Raw genomic sequence first — 12,251 nt, forward strand, 5'->3', positions numbered from 1 at the left:
ACATAAATATTAGGAAATGATTGTGTTTGGTGTTTTGTTGCTAATATTGATTAAGTTATGACCAATTATTCCCTAATTTTTAAGATGTCACATTAGAGAAAGTGAAAGAAGGACCCTTAAGCATAACCCTTCAAAGGACTCAAACTAGATTGATATAGCCCTAGGAAGATGCATGGGTTTCAAATGCTAAATCTAAGACCCTTTCCAAGATTTACACTCAAAGGACTACTTTACATATAGAATGCTATTTCCCTTAATTATAATTTTATTGATTGATTTGATTAAATATTTATAAAGTGCCATAAAATTGATTAAATAAGATGCAAACAATGAAAGAACAATATGATGCATTTCCTTTCTTCCTTTGGAGGCAGATACAGACAAAATAAAAAAGGTAACATAATATTTTCTATAATAAATCCCCTACATGGCTTGATCAAAATTTTTAGGTTCAAAGCTCTATGTAACTGCATGTTATTTCTTATTGCATCAAAAGCTATCTCATCAACAAGGTCTTGGCCTGGTAGGATTAGCACACCTTTGTTCTTGACAACTTTTTTTCTTCCTTTGGTGTAATATCCCAAAGATTATAATTCATTTTCTCACTTACATGATTTGTAATTACCTCATTAGGAACACTAGGCTTTTGTTTTGTTCTCTCTTCAAGTATTTGGGTGTACTCTTGAATGTGTTTTTCCATAGGAATTGGTCAAAGGGGATGGGCCTCACAAAGTTGTAATTAGACATGAATTCATGGCATTTCTCCATCCTCAAATATCTAGGAAAATTTCCTTTTATCTCATGTATTTTTAAATCATGCATTTGAGCAACTGGAGTCGGAGGAATTCCTTCTCTCATTAGTTCATTAGGGATAACAATTGTATCCTCTTCTTCATCACCATCTTCTCCATATTCAAAGACCAAATTAATTGAAAGGTTTCCTTCTCCTTGTCTTTACTAGTTGTCTCACTTGTACCTCCCACCTTATCATTAGGAATAGTAAGCACTTCCTTCTCAAAATCTCCCTCACACTCAAGGACTAAATGGATATGGGTAACATCCTTGTCCTTATCTTTTTTCACTTATTCACTGTACCCCTTCTCTTCATCTACAGGAATAATAGAAACCTCTTTAATTGTAGGATCCTCTCTTGGGATCATCTCATGGTGCTCTTTTGTGGGTGGAGGAACATGTGGTGGAGGTGGGGAAGGAGGAGATGGTTACCTTCTTGGTGGATATGCTACCTCATGGATGCTGACACCAATCAAGCATCTCCTCTACAAGACTCTTTGATATACCCTAATTTCTTTTCATTTCCTCTTTATTTTGATTAATTATAAATACTTAACTTCATGTCCAACCTCACCCTTAGGGGCTACATGGTCTTCAATTTTCTCTGGTTGGTTAACATTCTCAACAAATTCAACATACACAGCTTTGTCCCTCTTAGACTTGCTCAAATTTTCTCTTAAGGTGGCATATATCTCACCAAGATGATCAAACAAAGTTTTCATTTTAAGGGCTATAGTCTTGATGGAAGAAAACACATCATAACTAGCATCAAATTTATGGATTTCATCTATCATCATTTTATATGTGAGCCAACATTTCCTCTTCTCATCCTCTACCTTAAGATCAAACTCATTTCTAATTATGTCCTCTAGGAAATAAAACTTATGAGGCACCTTCACCTCCTTATTTATTCATTTCATGAGTGTTACATAAAAACCCTTGACATCATTTATTCTAGAAAGACTAACCCCCATCCTATACATGGCATCAATGTTTCATCAATTTTTTTTTGGATTCGCCCCTAAGCATAAATAAATGATGAAATACAATTTAATTATGGGAAGAGTTGGCCCTTTTTGTCCTTGGAGGGAAAATCCTTCTCTTTAATCTCACCCAATTGTCTTGTGATCTCTAAGAATCCCAACCTAAGTGAAACATAAGAGGGCATAACCAAAGGAAGACCAATAAAACCATATAGTCTGAAGATAGTGCTGACTGGATAAAGAAAGAAATCTCCCCAACTATGAGAAATGATAGGATATACTTCAAATTAGTAGGCCTCAAGAATTGAACCAGAGATAAAGGAATCCTCTCAAAAGAAGTCACCAATATCAACCTTAGTGCTTGGGAAAAATGATTACCAAAATGAATGAAGCTTCCCCTTGTCCAATTGGGGGACATAATTATGGACCATAGTCACATTGGCATTTTCTCACCATCATGTACTCCAAACTCAAAAGTATATCATATTTATATAAAGGATCATCAACATCAAAAGGGAGTACCACTAGAACTTTAGCACAAATCCATTATGTAGCAACAAGAGCCCCTCATTCATCTTTTCCTCTAGAAGTAAGAAGCGTAATCATAGATTGTGGCACAATATGGAGTCTAATTTTGAAGGCACATCCACAAGGTTTTCCTACAGAAATATTCATTATTAGGCAGCCTTAAGACCTAACACATAGAGATGTAGGTATTGACAATTGATCTCTCAAAATAATTTATCTTATAAGACTCATTTCCTAATTCCTCTAAAGTATATTGTACCCCTTTCCCCTGCCCCCCACTATATCCAAATGTGACTCAAGAACTATTTTCTTCACCTTATTAGGGATATGTGTACAATAATTTTTTAATCTCTCCAAGTCAATCTCCTCCAAGGTAGTTGATGCTTCATTCAAATTAAAATGACCTTAATCTCATATGCAGTGATCTTTATCAAATTCTCTCCCTTCAAATCCTTAATTTCCTTGGTGACTCGATCATATTTTTTAGCCAACATCTAGAAAAATGGTAGGAACAACCAATTTCCCCAAATCATACTATTAGGCATTCCATAAAGGAATACCCATGTCTGTCTGGCCATACCATTTCCTAAAAAAATTCAACCCTAGTATTGACATGTAGGAATCTTTATGTCCCTAATTTGATCCATTCATAAGTAGTTAGTTTATCCATGGTCAATCGAGACAATTGATAGAGATGATCATCAAACAAATAGCTATCCTCATATTTCAACTTTCTAGTTTGTTCTTTAGGAGGAATGGTAGTGATTCTATTGCAATTCTAAAAATTCCTAGGGCTAGTAAATAACAGGAGAGCAACACAACTATTCCTGAAACCCAATTTTCAGCAATAATATCATAGAAATAAAAACCCTAACACATAATACCGAAAACCCCTTTAAAAAAAATTTAAAAATTAGGGCATGTTACTTGAAATTTGCATGAAAAACTTCACATTTCCACAAATTCTTCACAATAGTAGTTCTGCAGAGCTCTAGAGAATTCAAATGATGGATTTTTATAAATTAAAATTGGATAAATTTTCTTTAAAGTATCTCACTGAAACCTCATAAATGACAAAGCATGTGACATAATTCATAAAATGGAGCAAATGACTACTTTCGATAGAATTCATTAAACTTTAAAACTTTGACAATGATCCTCATCTACCTCACAATCTACAACCCAGATGCATCTCAATTGTCATTGAAAATATACAAGGAAATTAGGATCACAATTTTGACCAATTATAAGAAAGAAAAACACTAAGGAGGCCCCACATCTACCCTTTGATGATTCAAATAAAAATTGGTGGGAATGTCTATGTTTCACATGATTTAAATCTTGAGCAACTCTTCTCTTTGAAAAAAGTGTTGGCTGTTGGTTTATTGTTTGTTTTTTAACTTTTGTATTCTACCTTTTATCTTTTAGTCCTTGATTACCTTTTATCCCTAATTGAAAGATCATCATTAAAATGTGCAAATGCTAAAAGTTGGTGCTTTAAGTTGCTCGGTCATTAACTTCATACTATGTTCACCCTCCTTTGACAAAGGGACACGTGGAACGATCACACAATTTCACATAGCCTAAAAACCTTGCAACTTAACTATGCAGAGATGTGAACACTATTGATCTTGATAGGATGTTAAACTATCTCAAGTCATCAGTCCCACTGACATCATATCACAAGCATTGATAGAGATTGTGATGTTAATAGAAACATTATAGGAAAGTGGTTGTTTGACGCGTAGATAAACCAAGATGAACCCACAAAACATAAAGGGGGGAGAACTTATGCACAACATAAGACTAAAAAAGGAAAGCAAATGGGGTTTTATAGTACATGACAATATGTCATAGTTTTTGGGTTTATGTATGGTGACAATGATATGGGACTACCTCCATATGGTGACAATGATATTGGATTACCTCATACTCTTTTTTGAGAGGTACTTGGTGCTACAAATGAGGCATACATACCCTACCTCTAGTGGGGTTCTTGTGACCTCTCTTTCAAGAGTACAAGTTCTCCACCACCTAGGCCAACTCACTTAACATAGGAAAATAAAAATGGACCACATGAAATATTAAGTCATGACATTAGTTAAAAATCATGGCCCCACTCGATGCAATTAAGACTCATTGCTTAAGTGAAGATAAAGTAATGATCAAACATAATGCTTAAGGGGTAAGCATGGGTTTTAGAATATGAGAGTATTATCTTAGTTTTACATCATAATTTTAGAACCCTAGACTAAGGAATGACTAGGAAATTTCATAGGATTTCAAACTTTTGGCTCAAATTAAAAATTAGCACCACTACAACCATTCTCAAATTTGGTAGAATGCTTTCCAAACACCTTCCCAATATAATCAATGCCATCATTGCCTCTATCCCTTCCTTCTCATTCTCCTCACCTCTTTGTCAAGTCCACCTTCCCTACCACTATTATTTACAATCCTTGATCTTCCATTTCCCCCTTAGATGTTACTCTCAATGTATGTCTCCTTTTCCTTGTAAAATCTAATTTTCTCCACACATTGCCAAAATTACTATTCATTTATCATACGCTCAAGTTAAATCTTTTAGCTCTATCATTGAAGCATAACATTGAGTAGGAACATAAAGAATTCAATGATTTAGACAACCCAATTTTAGGAAAATGTGAAGTTGATAGATACTGAGCCATTTAAATTTCTTCCTTTTACTCGTTGTCATTTGTGTTGGGTTTCGGGTTAGAATTTATTGTTGGTTTTAACTATATTGTTGACATTGGTTGGCATGGAATTTGGTTGGTAGCTACCATTTTGCTTCAGATTTCCACCACACTATCCATCACCAAACATTTTCAATTTTGATTTTTCCCTTTTTAATTAAGAAATTCAAAAAAATGGTTTCCATTTGTTAGGTGATTATAACATTTTCAAAACTGGTTTGTCTAATGAATTTTTAAATGAAATGGTTTAACACATTTATGGACATAGGGTTTTAGGCAATTCTATAGGGCAATGCCTAAAAGGTAAACCAAAATGTACATCTTACCAAGGGAGATAGATTTTTAATCAAACTTCAAGTGTTCCCCTTGGTAAGAGTTACGTCCTAGTTGATGTTAGCATGCTATTTACAATTGGGCCCTTTAGGCCAAGTTCTATTTAACATGATCTATAGTTTTGATCGTATTAATTACTAGATATTAAAATTATTTCATATATTGTAGTGAAAAATGATCCCCAGAATGGGATCAGAAAAAGAGAAATAACAACCCTTTCTCTTTCTCATTTGTTGAGCTAGCAACATATAGTTCTAGATGCCCAATGTCTAGAAAATCCAAAGATTATAAGACATAATGTGGGCAAGGGCTTCGATAATAATCATTTGCCACTATTATTTCTACCAGCTACCACCTATTTATTTCCCCCAAATCCATGTTTGGGTTTTTCAACATTTTGATCCTTCCAAACTAGAAAGCAAGAATGCTGGAATCTTAAAGTGTGTAGAAAGTAAGTTGCCCTAGAGGATTATAGGTCTAGTTGGGCCCCTATAACTACATCCCACCTAGCTAGAGTAAATTTTTTCGTTTTGTTGTTTCAAATGAAAATACATTGTAAAATAGTAAACATACTAATCTTATAGAATATAGATACAAAAATTTATCAAAACTTTTTGGTTTACCTATTTGAAATTGAAAATTTATACATAATGCTATAAAAAAAATCAACAATTTTTATTTTGAATTGTAGTCATTGAATTTTGTTGCCAAGATGGGTCATCCATCACACCTTAAATGCAACTTGGTATGATTAGATTGCAAAAATATTCATCCCTTTTTTTATGGGGTTTTATAAAGTGCTAAATGAAGGTAAATTTCTTCTTCATTTGAGGCTTGCAAAACATCTTGTTTTTTGTATAGGTCTCTGAATAGAACATATAGGTGGAAACAATAAAGTCCATTAAATTGATAGATATGTCCTCCCCTATTGCATCTCTAATGCTATCATTCAACATTTAAGGTTTTCAGTAAAGAATAATATTGATATTTGATTATTATCATTATTTTGTAGGTGCATATTTTTAGTGGTCTAGGTGGCATTGCAAATTTACAAGGTTGAAACTCACACTACAAATCTAACACCTTGCTTGTATTAGATAAGCTATGTGGTTGTTTTTAGCTTTATAAATTCTTTCTATCATAAAGTTAGTGCATTTACTAGATCGATGTATTTTTCTTTAAAAGATAGTATATGCAAGGATGGTATCTAGATGCTTTTAAGACAATAAGGTTCTTTTTGCAATCCAACTAAGAGCATGATTTTCAATTTATTTTGATAATTTGGACTTTTATAGAATGTAAGAACACTTGTTCTTAAGTTGCAATCTCTAAAGCAAGTGAAATTTAAAAAGTTAAAAAATAATGATCAATAATTTTATTTAAAATTTGTTTTCACTGTATGTATAGTTTGAAGTGGTCGAAAAGTATCATTTCAAAATGTTTGATTTGTTATGTTCACTCCCCAATAGCTGGTCACCCAAAAAAAGTACATTTTGCACAAATGGACCAATCAACAACAAGAAAGATAAAAAAGATCAACTATTAGTACATGGGTGATCAGCTATTAGTACATGTATTATCCACTATTAGTAAATTTGTTATCATTTTTGGAAGGTTTTTAAAAGAAAAAGTTAGAGGATCTATAACAATACCGTATCTGTCATTGTACCTTCAAATGACTGCATTTCTTCCCCTATATTTTAAAATTTTAAAATCAAATTATTAATATTATTTTCTTATCACAATTTAATATTATTATTATGAACTTTCAAATTCTTTTTCAAACTTTAAATAACCGTTTTTATATTTTGACTTAAGACCTTGTGTATATAGTTCTCAAAAAGTTGTAACAAGGTCAATGATATTTCACATCCAAAATATTTTAAACTATAAGGGTCCATTTGGCAATGGGAATACAAGCGCAATAGACATACATTAATTCTTAAAATTTTGAATTCTTCATTCGGATGCACCCAATTAGAATTGGAATATGAAGTAAAATAGGAGTACGTATCCCAATTTTGGCCCAAAGATGAGGTTTTGCAATTCCACCCAAATAGGTGGAATTGGAGTATTTATTGCTATTCCAGTTTTATTTATTTTAGAGAACATAACTTTTTGGGTCCATGAATTCCCCATCAAATTCTGACTGAACCAAACAGAAAATAGGAATACATAGCCCCATTTTCTATTCCAGAATAGCTATCTCTATTTCCACAACCAAACGGACCCATAATTAGTAGAAAAAGGGTATCATTTAAAGCCTGATTACATTTACTAAATGCAGGATATATTTGTATATGTTTTTAACGTTCGCGATTCTAAACATTACATGATTAACATTTGTTATTATCTAATATATTTCTCACTCAAAGTTATCTGAGTTTATAACTCAAAACGATCTCAACTTTTCCATAGCAGAAAAAAAAGCAACTCGGAGCTTCTATATTAGTATCACCAACCATTCCTCTCTAAACGCAATTTTTTTTTACAGTTGATTCACAGATCAAAAGGAGGAGAGAATCTGAGGGAATAAATCTTCATTATTAGTCTTTAGATATGTTGTTCAGGTACAGACATAGCAACACCAAGGAAGAAGGGCGGAACAAGCAAGTTCCAAACACCAACAAAGTGTTTGTAGCATCAGAATTAAAGAAGCATCGTGTGGGGATTTGCAGTGTCATTATATCTCTGGCACTCTTTTCCACCATTCTTGTTAACGCTCTCAATCAAGTTTTTCAAGGTCCGTTCTTGTTGTTTACCATATATAGATTAAATAATATATAGTCAAGAGATATCCTTTACAAAAGTCTATTGTAATTTAGAATTCGACATCCTTCTTGTTAATTGTTACTGTTATATAAACAGATATGCAATCAAGATTCTCATTTGAACTTTTGATCATGCATTCATGGCAGATAGCAAGCAAGAAAATGTTTCTCCTTTGGTTTTGCATGCAAGCCAAGAGAAACTAGCTGTAACAAAGGAAATTCAAGGGGTAGAAGCTGATTTAGAAGGAAGCAAATCATTGGTAGTACTTAAGAAAGAAGAAGTTTATATTCAGGACATAGTTTTACTTCCTGATGAAGTGCTTGTCCTGGTTCACTTTCCCTCTGCGGATTCTACTTTACTTGGGCATCCATCTAAGATTCTATGTTTACGTTCTGATGAGATGATTACCAAAGTGAATGGAATTGAGCACTTGCAAGGGAGAGTTGCATTAAGGTGTGAACTTCCTAACCAAGAAGAACAAAATCCCATGAAGGATTATGTAACAAAATTATCATCCTTGTCTCTGATGGACACAGATCTAAACAAGCATGTCAGGCAAAGAAACAAGGCTTCTCATGGAAATATCATCAGATGGGACTTTTTGGTTTATGAAAGCTTGTCTACAAGTGGAGATGTGGTTTTGTTTGCAAAGGGGGTGAATCATAGAAAAGAAGTGAATGAAGAACCAGAATCTCTGGTTTGTGTGTTTAATGGAACAGTGGAGATAGTTGTGAAAGTCTCTAGTCAAGAAGTCTTCAGATGTATGCACCCTCATAAATCATATAGAGATGAGCTTGTTGGCACCAAAGTTTCACTCAAGTGGCATGGACAAGTTATTCCTTCTGTGGCTTACTATCAGCTGCCCAAGAGTAGAGTATACAAAGGAAATGAACTGAGACACCACCAGGAAGTCTTATGTTCATGCACCATGGTCTTCAATGTGGCTAAGTTTCTCAGGGAATGGATAATGTATCATTCTTACTTGGGTGTTGGTCACTTTTTTTTGTATGACAATAATAGTGAGGATAACATAGTGGAAATTGTGGGGAGTCTAGGTGGTGAGTTCAATGTTACTAGGCATCCATGGCCATGGATCAAAACTCAAGAAGCAGGATTTTCCCATTGTGCTTTGCAAGCTAAGAACAAATGCCAATGGATGTTGTTTTCAGATGTGGATGAGTTTGTATTCTCTCCCAAGTGGATAGATCATCTGCAAGAGGGTAAAGCATTGAAGTCCCTGGTGATGGAGAGAAACAACAATCTAGGAAAGTATAATTCAGGCCAAGTTGGCCAGATCTCTATAAAATGCAACAACTTTGGGCCATCAGGGCTCAAAGTTCATCCTGAGAAAGGAGTCACACAGGGTTATACATGCAGAGAAAAAGGCCAGGAAAGACACAAATCCATAGTTTTGCTTGAAGCACTGCCTCCCTCTTTGCACAATGTCATTCATCATTTTCAGCTGAAGAGAGGTTACAAGAGTGAATATTTGAAACCCTCAAAGGTAGTGATAAACCACTACAAGTATCAGGTATGGAGTGAATTCAAGACCAAATTCAGGAGGAGGGTTTCTGCATATGTTGTGGATTGGAAAGAGATGAAGAATAGAAAATCAAAAGACAGGACTCCTGGGCTTGGAAATTACGCCATTGAACCTCCAAACTGGGAGAAGAGGTTTTGTGAAGTGAATGATAGTGCATTGAGAGACTTTACTTTGAGGGTGTTTTCTTCAGGTTCCAGAATGCAGTGGCAGCTGCAAGTGTAATGGAGAAATCTAGCTTGCAGGAAAGACTAGAAGATATGGAAGATTGGTTCCTATTGTTTACATTTGAAGATTTAAGATTGACACTTTCTTTCCATCCAAATGGTATGCATGCTGACACTCACAACTGTATACCAACACATCAAATTTTCCTTTTTAAGTTCTTGATTAACCAGATCTCCCAATTTACTGAAGAGGACTTGTCTTGATGTATTAAAACATGATATTTCAGAATTTTGGGTTTTGCCTGAAATATAGTTTGATGGAAGATAATGGGTATTTTTCTGGTTGTGAACATTCCTCACCATGGTCTGTTAAGTTAGGCATTGCCAAATTGTGTTGAAGTCATTGGTAAGCAACTGATTAGTTGTAAATGAGTGTCAGAAAAAGTTGACAATTTGGTTTGAAACTTCAGTTGACAGCTATACAACTATCTCTCAAAGGTCGCAATTTAGGTTACAAGTTTAAATCCTGTAAGAGTAGGATATGTACGTTTTCTAATATAAGTACAGCTTAATGAATTCAGCATGGTGAATTTACAGGGTAGTTTTATATATTATAAATTATCTAGGAGGTTAAAAACAAATCGTTCAATATTATAAACTATAAAAGATTACATTCCAAGAAAGGTAATAGTTCAGAATCATAATTTTTGTTCTATATAGTGAAGGTTTACATGATAAGTTGCAGTACAAAGCTTCTGTTCATTATAGTATTCTATTTAGTTTCTGTGAGCAAGATAGCTGGAGATAGGTGAAGCTCTATGTCAAAATTTTAGGATGTTTCTTGTTTTCTTAACTTTCTAAGATTAACAAAGTATACTTTTATCTACGTTTCTATTTTAAACATATCCTTTCTTTACTACATGTTATGGACTTCTTTCTGCTATTTTTAATAGAATTAAATTACTTTAATTTATTTAATTTTATTATTGTTTAATATAAATTCTATTAATAAGAAGAAATTTTCACAATTTATGATAATTAAGTAAAGAATTTGTAAATTTGATTGTATTAAGTTTTTTACGTTAAACTTTTGAATCACATTCTATAAACAACAATCAAAATCATAAATTCTTGCACATATAAATTCTAATTGTTAATTCTAAATTAATGATATTATTTGAAGTTTAAATAAATACTATTTTTAAATTAAATATTTTTATTAAAAAAATTAGTGCCCTTGCAATGGTGAACTCTATAATGAAGTATTATGGTAAGTAAACATTTTATCTAGTCTTTTAAATTATTAGTTGGAGGTACTAGACCTATGCTGTCTACAAATAGACCTAAATTTTTGAATATATAACTAATGTACTTGAATGATTTTCATAAATGCATATTTTAGTTATTAGTGTATTAGTGCGTGCTAAATAGGTTATATATTTCAAATGACATAATTTTATTATTTAGTATTTCTTTTTATAAATCTCAAAGAAATAAAATATCCTTTTAATTTAAACTAAAAATATTTGATTATTCATATAATACATATATCTATCCAATAAGTAGAAAGATACATGATGTATGATCAAATGCTTTTTTATTTTTTTTGTATATTATAGAGAAATAATATAATGATTAGTAATACATTTAAGATAAACATTATTTACTGCTGAATTTTACTATCCATCTTTGATAATTAGTCAACATCTTAAATACACAAATAAATATATAAATATATACACATATGTATTGTATCTATTTTTGACTAAAAGAAGGGTAAAATTTATTAAGACAAAAACAAAAACAAAAAGGAGAGCTCAACAAGGAGTTCTATCATAAGGAACAAGGTCATCTAAGTCATGAGATAGATCCAAGGGTAGCTGCCCCCTACCCACAATATTCCAATCCTCAACATGATCATAAGCCCATTTGGCCAAATAATCAATAGCTCTATTCCATTCTTGAGGAATGTAATTAAAACTAATAGACTCTAGAGAAGTACAAAAGAGAAGAGTTCGATTAACAACTAAAGCCAATTGCCAAATAACATCCTCAAGCAATAATGAAGTAAGAAAAATCACCACAACTTGAGAGTCAAATTCACAAATAAGCTTGTGTCATCCCCTTGAACAACATTGTTCCACAACATATAAAATGGCTAGGGCCTCTATGAGATTGTTAGTATGCCAACCCTTATGCACTGAGAAAAGAAATTGAACTTCTCTAGAGTTGCATTGAGCCACACCCCCAATGCCAATAGGACCTGGATTCCTTCAAGAAGAACTATCGGTGTTGACTTTAAGAGCTCCAGGTGGAGGAGATGACCAATGTCCCACATGGTTCACCTGTTGCTTCCCATGATGTCTAGGATGGTCTGGAACATTATGATACCATTGACATGAAACCCCTAATAACTCATCTT

General features: G+C 33.1%; 1 protein-coding gene across 1 annotated transcript; it reads left to right on the top strand.

The window, feature by feature from the left end:
* Nucleotides 1–7,909: 7,909 nt before the first annotated feature.
* Nucleotides 7,910–9,887, top strand: LOC149561302 (glycosyltransferase family 92 protein RCOM_0530710-like). The gene is made up of 2 exons (XM_089827790.1): nt 7,910–8,093; nt 8,269–9,887. The coding sequence occupies exons 1-2, from the start codon at nt 7,910–7,912 to the stop codon at nt 9,885–9,887; spliced, it is 1,803 nt and encodes a 600-aa protein (XP_089683916.1).
* Nucleotides 9,888–12,251: the final 2,364 nt, after the last annotated feature.

The sequence above is a fragment of the Cupressus sempervirens genome, chromosome 4 (assembly GCF_028749045.1).
Source record: "Cupressus sempervirens isolate cs-2001-9-10 chromosome 4, ASM2874904v1, whole genome shotgun sequence".
NCBI classification, from domain to species: Eukaryota; Viridiplantae; Streptophyta; class Pinopsida; order Cupressales; family Cupressaceae; genus Cupressus; species Cupressus sempervirens.